Here is a 20,385-nt window from a genome sequence, read left to right as displayed (position 1 = left end):
TGTCTATCTGTGTTGTGCTTTTGGGTTTGAGTTCATTTTAAACATTACATAATCATAATTACCATAGTGATCCTCTGACTGTGATCTGTCTACAAAGGCATGTCAATATGTTCTTTAATTAAGTGAAATAACTTCACATCTACCTAATAGATTCTGAGATGCATGCAGCTCAAGGCCGGACTCCTCCCCAACCCCTCCCCTCATTAGAGCAGAGTATAAAAGGCTCCTGATGGCTCTGCTGTCATGGTCGCTGTTACAGGCTGCATAACTTAGTATATGGATACATCTGCTAGTATTTCATGCTCACTTACTACTTCCTTGCAGATTGTCCTGAAGCTCAGTAGTGTTCCAAAACCTCTTCCTGTGGTGAGTAGGGCAGACCTGAAATGTGAGGCAACTGTAACCTTAATTTAACCATTGCTTTTAGGTTCACCTGCTGCTGTTTGGTTTTTGCTGTTTATTATATTTTGATTAGTTTAGCCTGTTTTGCATCTGTCTTTTATAAAATAGTTTTAACTTTTGCTTATTTTGTATAATACTGTGTTTTGCCTTTTTAGTCAAGTGTTTGACTTTCTTTATATATTTCCCCTGTTGTTTTCTGTCTTGAACAGCACTGGGGAGCACACATGGACTTTTAGTAATACATGTTAAGTAAATATTGTAAACCAATTTGTTCAATAAAGATCATTTTAACTGAATATTTCTTGTTGGTTGTTTTCTAATCAATGATATTTATCTTTTAGCAACATTTCCTGAGTTTCCTTTTTGATTACATTTAATAAAAAGTACTTTATTTGGCAACACCCCCTCAATTAACGAATCTGTGTACTGTGTTGCATCGTCTTTCTGTGTCTGTCATACACTTAAGTTGTTAAATACTTTAAAATATACGAAAACATCTTTCTTCATACTATTGATTCTTATTATTTTATTATTAGTTTGAACCTTACACATCAACTCTACTCCAATAAAGATTTTATATAACCTCTATTTACACTACCAGCTCTTCGGCCTCTATCCTGTGCCAAACAGTTTTTCTGAGGTTGTCATTGGTCGATGCTTATCACTGGGCTGATGGTACCTTCCCTTTGTGAGAAAACTGACATTGATACCAAATATTTCAACACTTCAAGTCTTAAGAGGTGAAGAAGAGGCTTGAAGATAAGGATACAAAAAAGTCTGTATTTGTTAAGGTCTTAAAATATATTTTTGTACTTCATTATGATGCACCATGTTGCTTCAAGGACATCTGTTGTATTCATTGAAAGTATACAAACATTAATATTCTGATCATATTACAATAACTTTGACTAAATTACAAAGTGTGTTCTGTCTAAGGTTATATTAGTCTTCAATGTGTAAGAATAATTCTCTAATATTTACCAGAAGTGATGTAATCAAATGCTGTGTTGATGCAGCTACTTCGATTTCTACAAAAAGAAATGGTAGAAAATTACATGCAGACAAACTTGATTCACCAAAAAAAAAAAATATATATATTATATATATATATTGAATGCATCATGCATACATTCAAACCCAATGTGTAAAAGTACTTTTGCTCGACAACATCCAACCATTATAGAGAGATGTGATGTCATTATTACAATTACAGGCATAGAGCGTAAGTTTTTCTTTTTTATATATTTTTAATTTACAATGAAATCCTCATGTCATGCATGTGCTGTACTTCTGTGGGAAATGAAAATAGATGGCCTCGACTCTGGCAGACAGAGCCATTGGGGCCATTATTGGGGCAGCAGTGGCAGATGCAGCAGGTAAGATAAACTGTGTGATACAAGTTCTGTGACTCAGCTGCAGCTACAGGACTTTCTATATTACTTTCCATAATATCTGCTTCCTTCACTTCACACCAATTCACAGGCCTTCAGAAGGTCATTTCAAAAACACTAACATTCAAAAGTATTGAATGTTCCACTATTTTTCTCTCTCTCTCTCTCTCTCTCTCTCGTGTGTGTGTGTATGTGTGTGTGCTCCCCGCCCATACAGCCCAGCCCATGCATTGGATCTACAATCCTGATACGCTCAAATAAGTTCTCTCTGATCTGGAGCCCTGTCCGGAGTTTCGGCCTCAGTCAGCGAATCCTTTCTACCGCAGGACTACGGGCGAGCAGACCTGCTATGGAGACCAGGCGTACGTCCTGCTGGAGTCCCTGAGCCAGTGTGGAGGTACGGAAACAGGCAGCACCAAATACCCTGTCAGTGCCTGCCAAAGCCATGGAGTATCATTGTTCAGTTGTATCAGCAATAAATTGATGGCATCTCAAAGACTTCAAAGATTCCCCTAAATATTTCTAGTAAACGTTTGAGAAAAGACTGTGCGGTGTTGGTACATGAAATATGAATAAATAGTACTGAGATGATTATTTTATCTTAGCATAAAAACCACAAGCAGGCGGAAACGGCTAACCAAACTGTAGTTTAAAACAGATAAGTGGTGGTTTTATCTGGGGTTAAGATGAGGACTTTTTCTCTTTAAATGCTTTGACTTCTTATAAGGGTTACTCCCTGAACATCATGCTGTATTGAAGAATACTTGAAACTAATTATTAAGATCATTAGCTCAATAGAAACATGTTACAAAGATGATAAATCAAATGTTGGGTCATTTTCTCATAGACTATACATTCTGACTTCTTGTTGCTACCAGTGGGATCACCCTGCCAATATAAATTATTCAGATTTAGGGCACTTCAACATTGGTTTGAACGCAAATACTACTTATATACTACCCCATTTATAAGCTAAGCTAAAGTCTTCTCATCTACTTATCTGTGAAAAAAGTCAATAAGTGAATTTCCAATGTTAAGATTTCGAAAATGAACTTCTTCTCTTTTTCTTTTTTTTGGTTATATGCCACATTTAACAGATCACTTGCCTTTTACTATGTACATTGTATAAAAAAGGATATTACATGTGTGTGTTTAAGACTTTTAACATTATTTTTTATTAAAGAAACACTATGTCATGTGTTGGCAGATGTTAATGAAGAAGATTTGACCAAGCGCATCTACAAGTTCTTTGGTCCAGGAACAGTGTACGACCTGCCTCTCAATGATCCTTACAGACAGAAAGGAGGTACTGTACCTGTTCATTTTTTATGTAAATGGGGATTATGTGATGTCCATATGTATCAATCATCAACCTAACTAACCTAAAAGGATGTGAGAGCCTCTGTTACTGTCTGATAACACTGTGAATAATGTTTTTCCTACCAGCTGATGGGGGAGTTCCCACCCCATGTAAAATATTCCATAAAGTCAGACTTCTCTTTTTTTAGTTGGTGTTCAGAGCTTTGGATATGTGCTGCTTTTTTTACTGTCAGGATATCATATAAATACAGTGCTACTGTAAAGCACTGTGACAGCACAGGGCACTTTTGGGTACAGTAAACCACCGACATCTTTATGTCCTAGAATAATATAAGAAGAGCTGTGTCATCAGCACTGGCAGAGATAGCTGTGGCTGAGCAGACAAAGAAAAGAGCTCCACCTACAGAAACTTGAACTGCATCAACAGAGAGTAAAAGGAAACGCTGCTTTTCCTGTCCCTCGCTTGCTTGGCACCAGCCACACTTCTCAGATTCTATATCATTTGAATGAAGCCGTAAATCATATCTAAAATGCATTTTTGTTGTATTTTCTAGCTCCCAAAGCAATCCTCCCCATAGATGGCCCATGGAGAAATGCGAGCCTGAAAGCATTCATCAGAAATGTGGATGCTGGCAAAGAAGAAACTGGTAAAGATCACAAATCAGAAGTCCATGAAGACATCCCCAGTGTTGTGATTGTAATCTCTGTATGTGTGTGTTTTTATAAGGCTGTGATGTGGACTGTCAGATGGACGGGGTCACGAAGCTGGCTCCGGTGGTGGCCATGTACGCCGGCCGCCCTGAGATGTTGGAGAAAGTGGAGAAGGCCATTCGTGACCCAGAACAATGACATGTGTGTGGCTGTGACACTGGCTGCGGCAAGGTAAGAGAACATGGACAGGAGTTATACAAAGATGTTGAAGGGAGTGAAAGGAGACTTAACCTTTTGTCCGTCTAATTTTGCAAGGTTTTTGGAGCACTTCATTCTGAATGGTCCCGACCCTAATGCTCTGGATGCTGTTGTGGCTCAGTTGAATGACCCGAACAGACAGAACCCTCAGGAGCTGGACCGGGCTGTCATTGGTGAGATAACATGTGTCTTTAAAGCTTCCTTGGTCATGAAATAAAAAAAAACTATTGACAGATATTTGTTAGCCACTTCTTTTTAAGAGGTGAATGGAAAGATCACCATTTACCAGTTGATGAGCATAGCTTATAGCATAAAGACTTAAAATAGTCTATAAGGTATTAATTAGTGAGATTTAAACGTACTTGCCTAAGTTAAGCTTATAGCTTGAATATTGTATTCAATGGCTCAATATTAAAGTGGTATCAACCTCATTTAACTCAACGCAATAAAAGGAAATCTGCCGTATTGACCGATAGTTCAGAGAGAGTTTTTCTGGATATGGCAGGAACTTTGTCTTTTCTATTTTTCTAGTATCTTTCCTTGAACAAGCAGAAAGGGGATTAGGGTTACAACATGCAGAATCAAAGAGGACTTGTGGGAAATGTGGTCAAAACTGCAAGGAATGCAAAATGCTAAGGGAGAAACATGTCTTTGTTGCATTTGTCTTTGAACATCAAAATAGAATGTTACATAAGATATATATAATGTGCGTTATTGGCAGCCAAAAATCGGCTCCAGTGTTTAAACATTAAACAATACATCTTATCTCTTTTCCTGTATTACTTCTGCAGCGCATATCCACCAGGTGAAGGACAACCTAGCCAAGTCATCCCCACAGCTCATACCTGCTGCGTTCAAAAACACATGAGGTGAGCCGGGCGTTAGCAGCAGGACCAGGTCTGTGGACTTGGCATGGCGTGTGTGTGCTCCCCGTCAGTATCCGTTTGGGTCCTCCAGCCTTTGATCTCCTGGCTAATGCTCCCCCTCCTCCTTTCTTTTCATCCTCCCCTTCCTGCTGAGTGGAGTGTCTCAGGTTTTACAGGGCTAAAAGTTTGAGATGCTTAATATACATGTTCAGTTCACCAGAGCTTTTCAAGGATATTGCGAAAGTATATCAAATCATGCTCTTTGATAGCAATATTTGTCACTTAGAATAATTTCTATTTTATAGTTAAATCAGTTACTGTATTATTTACCATGTGTTTCTCAATCTGCTACTTAATGTTTGTGTGTAGTGTTGCCCGATGCGTTCCAGGGAGCGCTTCATGGAGTCCTGAAGCTGAACCAGCTGGATGAAGCAGTCAGGGACACCATGCGCTGCGGGGGGTGCACCTCCAGCAGAGCCTCCTTCATTGGAGCCTGTTTTGGGGCACAGGTACTGAAGAGCTGAAGCTCTCAGGCGTATGAAATAGTCATTATCAATTAAACTGTTTTGAGTTTCTTATTGGTTCAAATCAGAAGGAAGAAGTGTTTTGAAAGATTTGTATATTATTTGTACATGTAGGACTAATCAAACCATTTAACTATTTTAATAATTGATCCATTATTGGAGACATTTGTATGCACAAATGGGAGAAAATCTCAAATATGGAGATTTAATATTTCAATCAAATGTTCTATTCATATTAAACTACATATCTCCCGGTTATGACTGAATAAACAGCACATTTGAAGATATCCCTTTAGAATTGTAAAAACCGGGATGGACTTTTTTCACAAGTAAAGTATTATCTGTACAAAAAAATTCCAAATGATTCAATACAAATAAGCCCTAATTAAGGCACGATAATGTATACATGCAAATCATGTGTAACAGCTGTTATATATACAGTCTGTGGTAACAGCACAATAATAATACTAAGCTAAGTGTATGAAAGCTAGCTCACATAATCAATCAAAAAGGCCAGAATATAATTCAAAGACATTACCCATGTTTGTTTCATGGTTCAAATACATAATTTATCGTATTGTTGTTGTCTGTAGTCAAACTCTTCTGCTGAGTTCAGATATTCTGAAAGCTCTGTGCTGCCTGTGATGCTTTCAGCTGTCATCTTGATGTGTTTTCAGACGGGTCTCCAGGGGATCCCAGAGTCTTGGAAGGAGAGGACACTCAGATATCCTCTGCTGCTGGAGCTAGCGCAAAGTGTGGTCCAAAAGAGTCAGCAAATGTAGTTCAGCTTTGATTTTGCCCTAAATACAGTTGTTTTATCACATATCAAGTATTTATGGAGTGTGGATAATCAAAACTTTTGTAGAATAGACTTGCAGATGTACTTTGACACGACGATTCATGACAGTCACATTCTCAAGTCTTGTACTGAATGAAACTCGAACCCATTTGCTCTGTCAAAACGGCATCATGTAAGAAAGTGAAAGTCTGTGCAAGGCTTTGATGTTGAGTTGAAGACATTAAATACATTTATCCTCAGCAGCTGCATTGTAGGAAACCGTCTCAAATAAAAGATTGTAATGTCACCAACATACATGTATTGCTTATTTGTGGACAGTTTAATGATCTTAAAAAACTAGCACTGTCTTCTTTAAAAAACGACTTTTGCTGAAGTTAAGTTTCAAGAGGTTTTCTCTTACCCTTGAGTGTTTTCTGTTGTCGAGTGAAAGAGCAGATACACACAGATTTACTACTGGAACAACCAGAGTGCAACCGATTCCTCCCTCAAAGGAGCTGTTCTGCCTTCCTAAAAGTGCTGACTTCCATATTCATGTGTTTAAAGCATCCGCCCCAACAATTCTAAAAGTTAGCCAAGCATAAAGCGAAGCCAAAGCCTTAATATCTTTGACATAGTGTGGTTATAAAAAATGCAGTATGTAGGCTACTATGGGAGTCCATTCACTGTTTTACAGCTTACTTCTTCAGAAATGTATAACAAACAGGGAATATTTGATGCTTTAATACCTTTCAAAGTTGTAAATCAATCCCATTATGTAATTTACATGTCAATAAGAAATTACCGAAGGTGTCCCATGGGAAAACCAAAAGCATTTTAAGGTAATACCCAACATAAGAACAATTGTGTGGTTTAATAAAATGTTGAGACATCGTTTAACTGAAAGGCTGTAGCTGACGGCCGATGGTAGCCTACAGAAGGGAAGCCATTTGATTTCCCCCTCTTCCTGACTTCCTCCCACACAACAGGTAGCAGGCGCTGTCTGGCATAATTACAACCAGACATGAAGAGTGTTTTTGTTTTTCCAAAATCTGCCATAGTCTGCTCCCTCAACACATTTTCTAAGAAAGAGGGGAAGGTTGCAAGACATTTAGAAATATTATCCTCAGGGTAAATGAGATGCATAAACCAAATCTGCATTGTGGTGTACAAAAATCAGGGGAAATCATTCAGAGGGGAGGATCTAAATAATCTCCCCCTGTCTCCCTTGAAGCCTGAGTGTAGAACCATTTGTCCTCTACTTTCTATGTGAATTACAAAGTTTGGAGTCCAGCCATGACTGCCGCTAATAAGAAAATGCATAACTTATGAGGACAGATGAGACTCCCACTCGTCCTCCTTGTCTTCCTCCTCCTCTGCATAGTAGTAACGCATAATGAAATGTGTGCTGTTCCTGATGGTGGCAGGGAGCAGCATCTGGGGAGCTTCAGGATGATATTCAGGAATATGTGTTGTTCCGTTGCATCTGAATGGTGTTTTTAACGACTGCTATTTGACCCCCCCAAAAATTGCATGACTTAATTTAAACTCTCATTTAGACTTGATAGCTGTCAATAAAACATGAAGGGATCAATGGGAAAGGGTCAATGAGGGGTGACCAGCCAAGGGTGTGAGGTTAAGAGTTCAGGGCAGATCTTTATATATGGGTTTAGCCACTACTAAACTGAAACCTCAGTAAAGAGAAAACAGTGTGCTTATATTTTCCAACCATGTATTGTGCTTTACGTGATTTGTGTGCAAGGTGCCATTACAATGTTGTTTGAATATCCTTTAAGTTTCTAATGTCTTCATATAAATAATATTTTGGTTTAAGATATTTAAATAATATAGTTCAATAATTATATTTTTCCCCCACTTCATAGTGTTGGGATGAGGGGACTCTGGTCCACCCTCCAGGATAGTAGGTGGCGGTGATGCATCTAAAACGCCAGTTGCCAACCTACATTAAAAGAAGATGAAGAAAAAATGGGAAGCTACCGTTTTTACTTAAACATACACCTGAGCAGGGGAGAGTGTCAAGACCATAGCTATAGGCTTAATTAAGAACATAAATTGCTGGACCTGATAAATGACATTTCAAACATGTAGGGTAGGGTTTTAGGACATACTTCTCTTGCCTTGACATCTCCCAAAAACATGAAACTGTCTCACACATGAATGCTTTTTCTTACAATCCCACTGTGGCAACACTAGACGTTTGCTGGTTTACGAACTAAAACTAGTAGGCTATGTGTAGTTTTAGTTTAGTGACATTCCTTTTTCGTGTCAACTTTTCCATTGTTAATATGCGCATGCGCGACACTTTCTCCCAGTTGTCAGAATCGGGTGGGTGTGAACTCTCTTGTGCTGTATACTATCTTTGTCAGGTTCAACAGCTGGGTGGAACTCCGACAAAAAGTTGCTTCAATGACATTTTCTATAGGGATGAAAGTTTGACTCTGAGACAAGCTATCTGTTGTATGAAGTGTTTATTTCCACCACGGTGCCATGGATTTTAATGTTAAACGGTTAGCTGCAGACGCCGGTACTTTCCTGAGCCGCGCGGTACAAGTAAGTTTGACCGTCTAATTATTTGAAGTTGTTGCTAATCAACGTTAGCTGCTAGCTTTATCAGTTAGGTAGCGTTAGCTCGCATGCTAAACAGCTAACGCTACCGTGTTGCTAAGTAGCCATTTATCTATTGAGAGAATTCCATATTCTTCAAAGTTGTACTATAGTGTTTTTAAACGGAACCGTGACACTTCGGCCAATTTATTACATAGTATAACACCCTTCAACATTACTATTAAAGCAGGCCTCAGAAACCATTAGATAAAGCTAACAACAATAGCTAGGAAAATGTTTATTTTTCAAGTTGGTCTGTACAGTTTGCTAACGTTAAATGGCTATCAAACATGCTACGCCACACCTCAGCCCTTATCTCTTAATACGTTGGTGTGTAATTGTCCAGGCGAGACAATATGTGGACCCTATAACCGGATATTTTTATTTTAACAGTTTACAGAAGAGAAACTTGGCCAGGCTGAAAAGACTGAGTTGGATGCCCATTTGGAGAATCTTCTGATCAGAGCTGAGAACACCAAGCAATGGACAGAAAGGATTATGAAGCAGACAGAAGTCTTACTACAGCCCAACCCAAGTAAGACTCTGTGATGACTCTGAATGGACTGACAAACACAATGCTGACATACTGGACCCCCTTTGAGGGTTTTGTAGCACAGGTACCCTCTTTATGTTCCTGTGTATTTGGGGCGAAAGCCAGCAAACCTCATATATGGGTCTCTTATATGTTTGCCACTGAAAAGGGGTCACATAAAAAATGCTAAACATCTCTGCGGTGGTGTTTGACATACAGTCTGTGGGCTCAGCTGTGCATCCTCCTGCTATCACACCATGGTGCCATATTACAGTGACGCAACAAACACAGACAGACCAGCTGCTGTTACAGTCTTGTGTAACCGTCTTGGATAATGCAAACTGGATTTGTTCTACATGTATGCCTCAGTACAACAACATACCACAGATATGCTAACCTGTGACTCACTGTGTTCACCCATGTGATGCAATAACCTTTTCCTATTATGATTTTCATTATGGAAGCTTCTGTATTGGTTTAATGCAAGCTGTTTGGACTCAGTCTCAAACTCACTGCCCACGTTCTGCTCCGCCTCTGTAGTCTTATGACTTTGTAATTAAGTTTTGGTTTTCTAATTTGCAGATGTCCGGCTAGAAGAATTTGTGTACGAGAAACTGGAGAAAAAAGCCCCTACACGAATGAACAACCATGAGCTGTTGGGCCAGTCCATGATTGAGTCAGGGGGTGAATTTGGTCCTGGAACTGCCTATGGTGAGAAATCCACTGACTTCCCTTACATATTAAGACTTTAATCAACATTAAACTCCTGTTGATTGATGTTCAACTTTGGCTGTTACACAGGTCTTCTTCCTTTTTTAGCCCGCTCCTTTTGCTGGGTGACCAAGACAAACCTCTGCTTCAAAACTGCTCAATTCTAGAAGCGTCAAATGTTTGAAATCTGCTTAGCTTCTGGTTTATTATTATCATTTAGTTGTTGAGAATGCATGCATAAAAGTACCTGCATCTCATGGCCGGAACCTCTAAGATAACATTTCCCTTTTTTGTATTTTAAAAACAAGTTAATAACTTGTAGTTTATGGACACTTAAGGGTAAGAAAGGTCAAGATGTTGTGATCAAAGATGGGTGACTAATTTAACCGCAGCTCTGACCAAATCTTTCTGACGTCAACTTTGTTAACAAGAATACAAAAATCAGTTTTTTTCTAGTGAAGTACATCAAAAACCCTTAAAAACATACTTTTAATTGCCTTCATATACTTTGTCTCTTGTTGGAGCTCTATTTTCATTATCAGAATGAATAATAATATGAATTAACCCTCAGCATCCCTTTTCTTCATGGTCATCCTCGTTCCTAAATTGCAGTATTTTGCTACCTTTTGAACAGCAGCACTTAGTTTGTACTAGGGGTGCAACAACTAATCGACTTAATCGATTAAAATCGATTACCAAATTAGTTGGCAACTAATTCAGTCGTCGATTCGTTGGTGACGTCATCACATGTGTTCTACACCCCGTTAAACTCCAACGTTATCGCTCTTTTTTATCGGTACAGGAGACATTTAAAACATATGTCATATGTATTATTGCTACATAAACATTATATCGCAGTCTTAGTGTCGCCAACTCCGTTTCTAATATGCAATATGACTACAAAATGCGTCTATAATGTATTTTCGATCTTTCCAATTCAGACGAGAGATCTCTCCCCCGCCTGCTTGCGAGGGGGCGGTGCAGTTTACACACACACGCAGCTGCGAGTGCTACATGCATGCAACACACACACACGGAGGAGATGGCGGAGAGAACACGGACCGAGGTGTGGTCAAACTTTACCCGTCTCGATGTGGACAATGCTCGTTACCAAAAGTGCAATAAGAGTTTAGCATGTAAGGGCGGTAACACGAGCAATTTGTCTAAACATTTAGCAAAAGTGCTCCACATTCAGACGGAGAAATGCACCGGGTTCCACTGTCTTTCTAGTAGCTCTGTAGCCCCGTCCACGAGGAACGTTTCCACGTCAGGTGTTATGTATGCTAGCAGCAACACACAGAGTTAACTCAGTTATAAAAACATAGGTTAATGATTAGAGGTGACTGAGTTATTTATTTTGTTAAAGTTTCAGCTATTCTGTTTACAGTTCTGTCATCACATTATTTAATATGATTTGTTAAAACATTGTTGTTTCTTTTGATGTGAAATATTATGTAGGCCTATTTCATTTAAATAAAAAGCAATGTTAGTTTTGTTCACAATTTGTTTAGTTAGTTTACCTTATTTCTTGTCAAAAGAACCGTTAATACTATCGTTAAAAGGACCGGATCGATAAGCAGTATCGATATAAGTAGTAGTACAGTTAAAACCTTAACAATCCGAATAATCGATTAATCGTTTCATTAATCGATAGATTAATCGATTATCAAATTAGTCGTTTGTTGCAGCCCTAGTTTGTACGTATCCACAGTCCCCCTGTGTCCTCTCAAGTACACAAGCATTTAGTCGTTGTTGTCACGCTCCCCTGCAGTATAATATTTACAGTGAAGCTTTGTTTGTGTAGGAAATGCTCTGATCAAATGCGGCGAGACGGAGAAGCAGATTGGTGGGGCCGAGCGGGAGTTAATCCATAGTTCTGCCATCAACTTCCTGACACCTTTCAGGAACTTTCTGGAGGGCGACTTCAAAACCATCCTGGTGAGTTGCTGCTGGCCATTAGTGCCTTTCACTTTTCACTGCGCTTTGAACTTTTATCTCGAACTGACTGCTCTTGATGATTAACTCTATCCCTATCTTGCAGACACTGTAAACAGGAATTATATAAACTCTGTCCATTATCTTCAATTCTTTTATAGAATTTATGATATTTACAATCAGTGCCAGACACGCTTTCACAAAGAAAGTCATCCTGGTATTTGTTTATGATTGATATTATTAGCTGTTTTAGATGTTAAAAAATACTGCACAATCAATTCTGTTTCTGACTTCTCTATGAAAACAAATCTGCCTGTGGATTACTTTGTCCCCATGAAGCTATATTCATTTATTTGTCACCTGTTGCAGACCTTCTGTTAGAAACATAGTCTGTCGAGTGTCCATTTATCTAATGTCTCAAAACATTTGACACAATAAAAGTGTCTTTCTGCTAAGATTGCCAACATTATTGTATGTTCTTACCATACAGTAAGTGATGACGGCAAATTCACATCACTAATGTTATCGTCAAGAAAAGGTTTTCATTGCAAGTGGCAAAACCGTATCATTTCATTTATTTGACGGATTTCTTGTATTTCTTTCCAGAAAGAGAGGAAGCTACTGCAGGTCAAACGTTTGGATTTGGATGCAGCCAAAACCCGACTAAAGAAAGCCCGGATGACTGATGCTAGAGCTGCAGTGAGTCCACACACACACACACACACACGCACACGCACACATACCATGTATACATCACTTCAGGGGACATTACATTGATTTACATGCATTTCCTGGAGACTTATCCTAACCTTATGCATAACCTTAACCCTTAACCTTACCCTTACCCTAATCCTAAACCTAACCAAGTCTTCACCCTAACATTAATGATTCCCCTCATGGGGACCTCCAATTTGTCCCCATAAGGGAAGCCAGTCCCCACACGTGACTATGTAAACCGATTTAGGTCCCCACAAGTATAGTAATGCTAGACCACACACACACACACACACACACACACACACACACACACACACACACACACACACACACACACACACACACACACACACACACACACACACACACACACGCATTACACACACACTGGATGTCTTTCTGCCGTTTTAATGTGAATCATGAACAGTGTTAGTGATTTCTGCTTTCTCAATAATCATGAGCCAATTTCCTTTTAGAGAAAGAAAGGCTGTCTGAGCGTTTCCTTATTCTGAAGTCAAACAAGTCATGCCTGCCACGCTGTTGCACAACATGAAGCCCATTGCTGTGTTTCTTGTGACAAACTGTCACATGAGCAGCTATGGGAAGTTTAGACTTCTCTTTTTCTTTTGGTGTCCATGTAGTCTCCAAACGTCTGATTTCAAATGTGTGTGCAAAGATGCTCAGTATAAACAGTGAAATTAATTTTAAACAAAGCATCAGATGTTGTCAAATATACCTTTGCATATTATGTAAACGGTAGCATTCTGTCTCGAGCACACCATATTTTCCAAAATACTCCTAATACTGAAGGTTCTTTTACAAATCAAAGGTTGATTCGCTTAACTTATTAATGTAATGTCAATTACATTTTTACTTGGCGATCCTGACTGGATGTCGTTATGCGATAAGCTGATGGTTGTACCAAAGAAACAAAATACAGAGTGAGACTTCATCTCACTCATAAACAATCTTTGAGAAAATGCATTTTGCTATGATCAAGTAAATGTATAGAAATTAGCAACAGCTGGTATCCTTTTTTCAATCAAATAGAAAAAGCAGTGGATAAAATGGCCCCTCAAAGGTTTTGAACACTGAGATTTACTTATCAAAGGATTTGTAACAAATGCTTAATTTCATTAACCACATTTCATTCTAATTGGAAAGGCCTGACTTTTTCAAAATTGCTTGTCATGATGACAAACAATTTCTGAAGATGATCTCTCTTAGGACTGTAGTTTGTATGAACTGAGCCAAAGCTAGGCCCGAATCCCTCCCCGCTATGCAAAAAGAAAATAGATGAGGCTAACTAAGCTGCTGATATTCTACTAAAAGCAATATCACTTATATAAGCACTGGGCGATATCCCAGCAATGCTTTTTGGCTGCAGTCTTCAGAGCATCAGATTCAAAAATTCAATACAACAAATTCAATACAACAAAGAGCTTTCAATTTATTCCCATTTGCAGATTCAGAGCCAAGTTACCCCTGTGGTTTCTCAACATGTAGCGCTTTCAAACAGCAGGAAGTAATGACTTGTTTAATCCCTACAAACAAACATGTGTCCTGTCAACAATATCAGAATGAAAGAGAAGAGTCATAAAATACAGTGATAGTTTCTGCTGGGTAACACTAGCACCATTCTTTCTTTACTCTTTGTTTGACGGCACACACACACGAGTTTGGATCTCCGAGGGATTAGAAATATTTATGTGCAACATTGTCCCAGTCCTGGTTCCTTGTACAGTGTGTTTTGCCAGACACACACACACACACACACACACACACACACACACACACACACACACACACACACACACACACACACACACACACACACACACACACACACACACACACACACACACACACACACACACACACTTGTAAGAATGTGTGTGTTGGCTGCAGCTGTAGCTCTAACTACTGTGTCACTGTTTTCAAAATGCAAAGCAGCAGATGTGAGCAGAGGAAGTGACAGAGGTGAGTGGAATGTTGGAGCCATCTTTTAATTGTGCACACACACACACACACACACACACACACACACACACACACACACACACACACACACACACACACACACACACACACACACAGCAAATCCCCTGGTAGCAGTGTTAACAGCTGCTGTGTAAAGCTCTCTGCGTGACATACTGTGGTACCTCATGGAAAACTGAAATCCCTGTAGATGTTCTCTCTGCGGCTCTGCACAGTGGGGCCGTTGTCCCGGTCATTCTCGCCATGTGTTTATTGGACTCTTTAGCAAGTTTCAACAAGCCATTGTTCCACACATCATATTGAATCTCTTGGCTCAGCGTGAGGAAAGGGAAACGTTTCCCTCGGGACAGAAACATCATGTTTAGACGATGTGTCCGTTCCCCTGTCTTTCCTGACGTCTGTATCTCTGACATCCCTGTTTTAGGTTTATATAAAGCCATATCTTGTCATTGTTGTTTCTCTAAGTCCAAGCTGATGTCTTTAAATGTCCTATTTTGTCAGTCCAAAACTCAAAGATAAACAGTTTCATGTGATATAACTCAGGAAAAAGGAAATGTCCCTTTTTGCAAGGCTGAAATAGTTTTAAAGCATTTTGAAAACCGCCATATATCATAAGATCATTGGACCTGATTTGATCTTCATCGTTTCTCGTGTGCATTGTGATCTCGATCTTACATTTTACTCCTCCATTCTCAGGCCGAGCAGGAGTTGAGGATGTCCCAGAGTGAGTTTGATCGGCAGTCAGAGATCACCCGACTGCTGCTAGAAGGCGTCAGCAGCACACACGTATGTAACCCAGCTCAGCACACTCTACAGATTCACAAATGCTCGTAAAGGCCTTCCCTACCTCAGGCTTCCACTTTGAATCATCATTCAATCAATAAACCGATAACAATAAGGGATATTATTGTAGTGCTGCTGGTTTTTGGTCGCACAAACTTAACCCCAAATTGACCTGTGTGTGTGGGAGCAAGATTTATAACGGTAGATTTTTATACAAATGTTTTTGTCTTGCAAATCTGTTGGGCTAAAACATCTATTAAATACTCTCATTGTAAAACGTATTCTTTTACAAGTTTGATAGCAACCGGTGAGTTATTTGTGTATTCTTGTGCATTACCAGGCGCACCACCTCCGCTGCTTGAATGACTTTGTGGAGGCGCAGACTACATACTACGCCCAGTGTTACCAGTACATGGTGGACCTCCAGAAGCAGCTGGGCAGGTGAATACCACCGTCATCCTTCTGTTTATTTTATCCTCAATTGTGCTTGTGGTTCCTTGGATTCATGAAAGTTTAGGAATCTGAAGAAGACAATTCAAGCTTTGAACGTTTTTGTAAGTAGACACGGGTCAAGGAAAGTGTTTGCTTTAGCTGCATAGAACACAGATTCTCTGAGCTAAAATGATCCGCACTTATCTCAATATAATATATCAAACATCATTTCATTTCAAAAGGGACAAGGGAGAAGTAGTAAGTCATTGCCGTCTTTCCCTGTTTCCTAAAATAGGTTTATAACCCTGTTGTCTTACTTTAAGGAACCCTTCCTGCAAACAGAGGTATGGATGTCCAATGTATTTTCATTATTTTGTGTGATAAGGTCAACGAAAAGCAAGGCCCTTGCACTGTGTACACTTTTTACTTTTCTGCTGGAAAAGGAAAATGACCGATACTTTATGAGGGATGAGGTCACAGGGAAGTCAGGCTTCTTACAGGAAAAGAAAGAGCCCTATAATTAGACCAGTAAATAAGACACTGCGGAAGAACACGTCTGTCAGGTTGCCACAGTTTCGCTGTTTATCGTCTCCCCTTCCTCTCCCCAGTTTCCCCTCGTCCTTCTCCAACAACAACCAGTCGTCGGCGTCGGGGGGGGCCAGCATCTCGGTGCCCACCATCCCGGTGTCGGCCTCCCTGCCCAACGTGTCCTCGGGTCACGGCAGCTCCACGGCGTCGGGGGGGTTCAACGAGCTGAGGAGCTCCAACGGCAGCCGCAAAGCCCGAGTGCTCTACGACTACGACGCCGCCAGCAGCAGCGAGCTCTCCCTGCTGGCTGATGAGGTGAGACCCAGTTATCATTGCTCTGTATTATTTTATTACTGAGCAACAAAAGATTAACGGGGAGGGGATACATAACAAACTTTTTTTAAATATTTATGATGATTTTATGATGTGATAAACAGGAATCGCCACTCTTAGATGGTCAAAGTGGGTTGTGATGTAGAGAAACTACTTTTCTATTCATGTGTCATGTGTCATGGACCACAGTATTGACAAGCTTCCTGCTAGAACACACAAAACTCCAAAAATAACAACAAAACGGCAGAAAGCACATTTAGCCGATTTAAGTTGGATAATTCTTCTGTTGGGTTTTAGCTAACTAAATTTGGAAGTAGGGTCTGAACCCAAGCATCAGTGGAGCAGTTCCTGTACAGTAGTGAAAAAAATACACTCCCTTTCCTGGAAAACACTGAGCGGTCCATTCCAGCCTGTGGGTGACTGACAATAAACCAGCATTACCTCATTCATGTCGGAACATTTTCCAGCCTGCCCTTGCATTTGGAGAGCATGTGTCGCACACAGGATGTATATCCAAGCATTTCATAAAGCAATCAATCAAACTTTTATTTATATAGTGATTGTCTTACACAAAAGGTAACCCAAAGTGCTCCACCTACGGAAGAGGATTAGGGCCACATGTGAATATGTTTCAGAGATCTGATCTGGAAGTCAATTTCCTTTTTTGAATACAGAAATGTCTGACTTTTTTCTCATAACAAAAAAAAAATCACTTTTGGTCAGATCTAAAAAAATAAATAAATAAGCTTCCGAACTTCACAAACCAAGAAAGACCAACAGAATATAAAACAATACCTCCCGCCCCTTCCAAGTTCATAAACAAACTTTGTACACTTTGTGATTAATACAAAAAAAAGTAAATTAACAAGAATAAACTTTATTAAAAAGTCTGGTGGCCCTTAAAAGTATAAACATTATGAATGTGGTGCCTTAGGAAGACCTTGTCTGTAAAGTCGATGAGTCGTACCGAATAGACTGCATGCTAACTTATGCTATGTCAGTGATTCGCCTTGACGAATGAATACTACATTGAAATGAATAAGACTTGATAGCCTAACGCAACAAACGCTGTATCCCTTCACAGGTGATCACAGTCGGCAGCGTCCCAGGCATGGACTCAGACTGGCTGATGGGGGAGCGCGGCAACCAGACGGGCAAAGTGCCCATCACTTACCTGGAGCTGCTTAACTGAAACCCCCCCCCCCTTTCAGCCCTCTGTAACCAGCTGTGATCTCATATTTATATACTGTGTTGCAGGGTGACTTTCTCTTCCATTCAGCCATTTTACAATGAGTTATATTTCTATGAAAAGGAGTCTCGCTTTGAGCAGACTCAACTGGAATGAATATTTTGAGTGAAGGGAAGCCCGATCCCCGATGTGTGTTTGTACCCGACTGCAGTGCATTTCTAAAACCTGCTTCCATGCCTCCTTTGTGTTTGATGCGATGCAATATGTGCCAGAACATCTCCCAAATTGTATCTTAAAAAAGAAAAAAAAATTGCTTTTGTTTACACATATATCTCAGATGGTGATTTCAGTGCTTTTGTGGTGAGGGTTTTATTCTCTTCCCTCGCTGCAAGTTTTCAATACACATTAAGTACAACAATGAACTTCAGTTTGAAGCAGAGATTGACACTGATCATAAAGTCTTATTTTGTAATTGATAATCTTATTGTGCAGAAGCTGTTATGATTATCCAAAATATGAATTTTTTTTTTTTGTGCGTCGGCTTTATTCAGTTGAGCACATTCGATTGGTGACCGAGGTAAACAATAAGAGAAGTTTAAACTGCTGATAACCAAGAAGTTCCAAAACTCACTTGGCATTATTATTGCCAGACATTATTTACTGCCTATGACCGTGAATCGGCCTTTCTAATAATCAATTGCCTTTTTGTAGCTACAGCAGCAGTATTGAGACTGTAAATCAGTCTCTATTTCTATTATTGAACCCCAATATTCTAAGTTATTGACAATTGAACACAAGCATTTCCACGTTTATATTCAATTTATTTACCAGAAGAGGTTTTGTGTCTGATTAAATTATTAATTTGTGTATTCTCCATTTATCCAAACTTTGTGACATGTTAGTCATCTTGGTTGTTGGTTGGCTTAACTTTATAAAAATATATATATACATTTTTTACTTTTACAATATTAAATCCCCATAAAGCTTTTCAACTCCACCTTGCCATTCTGGGAGATCAAATGATATGCCTGCCTTTTTGTTTTGTGTGTAACGGCATACATTTGTAAGATAAATATAAACAATATGATGCATTAAAATAATAAAATATAACTGCTCTGTTGTCTGTAGTTATGAAGCACAAAGGGGCATTCTCAGCTGACTTAATGGTTGATATTACTTATTTCCTGGTGGAACCACTAGGGGGCAGAACAGGCCACATTATCAATCTGTGGGTGTATTAAATGTAACTGGTTGCACTACAACTGAAGATGTGTTTGGACCATGTAAGTAGGCAGAATCCCGTGAGATTCAGACACAGCTAGAAAATATAACCAGTTTCACAAAAGTAAAACATTTCTGTAATGTATGAACAGATTCCTTTTTTAGACCGAGGCCGTTTCTCAATCTCGAGGATGCTGGCTTAGTAGCCGCGTACTTCCAAGTCACTTCCTTCAGAAACGAAGCAAGTATACTTCCAAGCCGCGGCTTCGGAAAACAAAGAAGAATGGAACAGGCTAACAAGTGTGCCACTCTCTAACGGTTTCAATATAAACTGTAGGCTTACCGAAAATAAATACCTCACGATGTCTATCTAATTATGAACGTGCTTTACTTTCACGGAACACATTTTTGGTGATAACAAATGTAACAAAGTCACATAATTACCAACACATGTTCTACGCCACTACATACTTACATTTAAATGTCTGCTGCGTCGGTTCAGCCATTCTCCTCAAGGGTTTTTGAAATTGGTCCGTGCGCAAAGTATTGTGGGGATTTTAAGGACGCGAAGTCTACCCATGTGCAGCCTCGAAATTTCCCCCAAACCAAGGACGCGGCCTCGGTGGAATTCCAAGTATGCTGGAGATTGGAACAGTACTTCGGCGGCACTCGATGACGTAGTATCCTTGAAATATTGGCTTGGAAACCAGTATCCTCGAAATTGAGGACGTTTCTCAATCTCGAGAATTCTTTGCGCACGGACCAATTTCAAAAACCCTTGCGGAGAATGACTGAACCGACGCAGCACACATTTAAATGTAAGTATGTAGTGGTGTCGAACATGTGTTGGTAAATATGTTACTTTGTTACATTTGTTATCACCAAACATGTGTTCCGTGAAAGTAAAGCATGTTCATAATTAGATACATCGTGAGGTATTTATTTTCGGTACAGTTTATGTTGAAACCGTTAGAGAGAGTGGCACACTTGTTAGCCTGTTCCATTCTTCTTCGTTTTCCAAAGCCGTAGCTTGGAAGTATACTTGCTTCGTTTCTGAAGGAAGTGACTTGGAAGTACGCGACTACCAAACTAGCATCCTCGAGATTGAGAAACGGCCTTAGAAACGGTCACTGTCTCATTTGGAGTGCTGCTTAATGACATTTGGTACGCCTACAGCGCAATTTCAAAAACTAT

At 39.6% G+C, this 20,385-nt stretch overlaps 1 protein-coding gene and 1 pseudogene across 1 annotated transcript; both read left to right on the top strand.

Moving 5' to 3' along the window:
- Positions 1-1,711: 1,711 nt before the first annotated feature.
- Positions 1,712-6,464, top strand: LOC117465950 (crystallin J1B-like; annotated as a pseudogene).
- A 2,086-nt stretch (positions 6,465-8,550) lies between these two features.
- sh3glb1a (SH3-domain GRB2-like endophilin B1a) lies at positions 8,551-19,080 on the top strand. The gene is made up of 9 exons (XM_034108665.2): positions 8,551-8,758; positions 9,206-9,347; positions 9,927-10,055; positions 11,860-11,993; positions 12,597-12,689; positions 15,402-15,491; positions 15,829-15,929; positions 16,529-16,763; positions 17,866-19,080. Exons 1-9 carry the CDS (start codon positions 8,696-8,698, stop codon positions 17,971-17,973), a joined length of 1,095 nt encoding a protein of 364 aa, XP_033964556.1. The 5' UTR covers positions 8,551-8,695; the 3' UTR covers positions 17,974-19,080.
- Positions 19,081-20,385: the final 1,305 nt, after the last annotated feature.

This window comes from Pseudochaenichthys georgianus, chromosome 20, assembly GCF_902827115.2.
Source record: "Pseudochaenichthys georgianus chromosome 20, fPseGeo1.2, whole genome shotgun sequence".
In the NCBI taxonomy this organism is placed as follows: domain Eukaryota; kingdom Metazoa; phylum Chordata; class Actinopteri; order Perciformes; family Channichthyidae; genus Pseudochaenichthys; species Pseudochaenichthys georgianus.
Note: the sequence above shows the minus strand (reverse complement) of the source record. Positions and strands in the feature narration are given on the sequence as shown.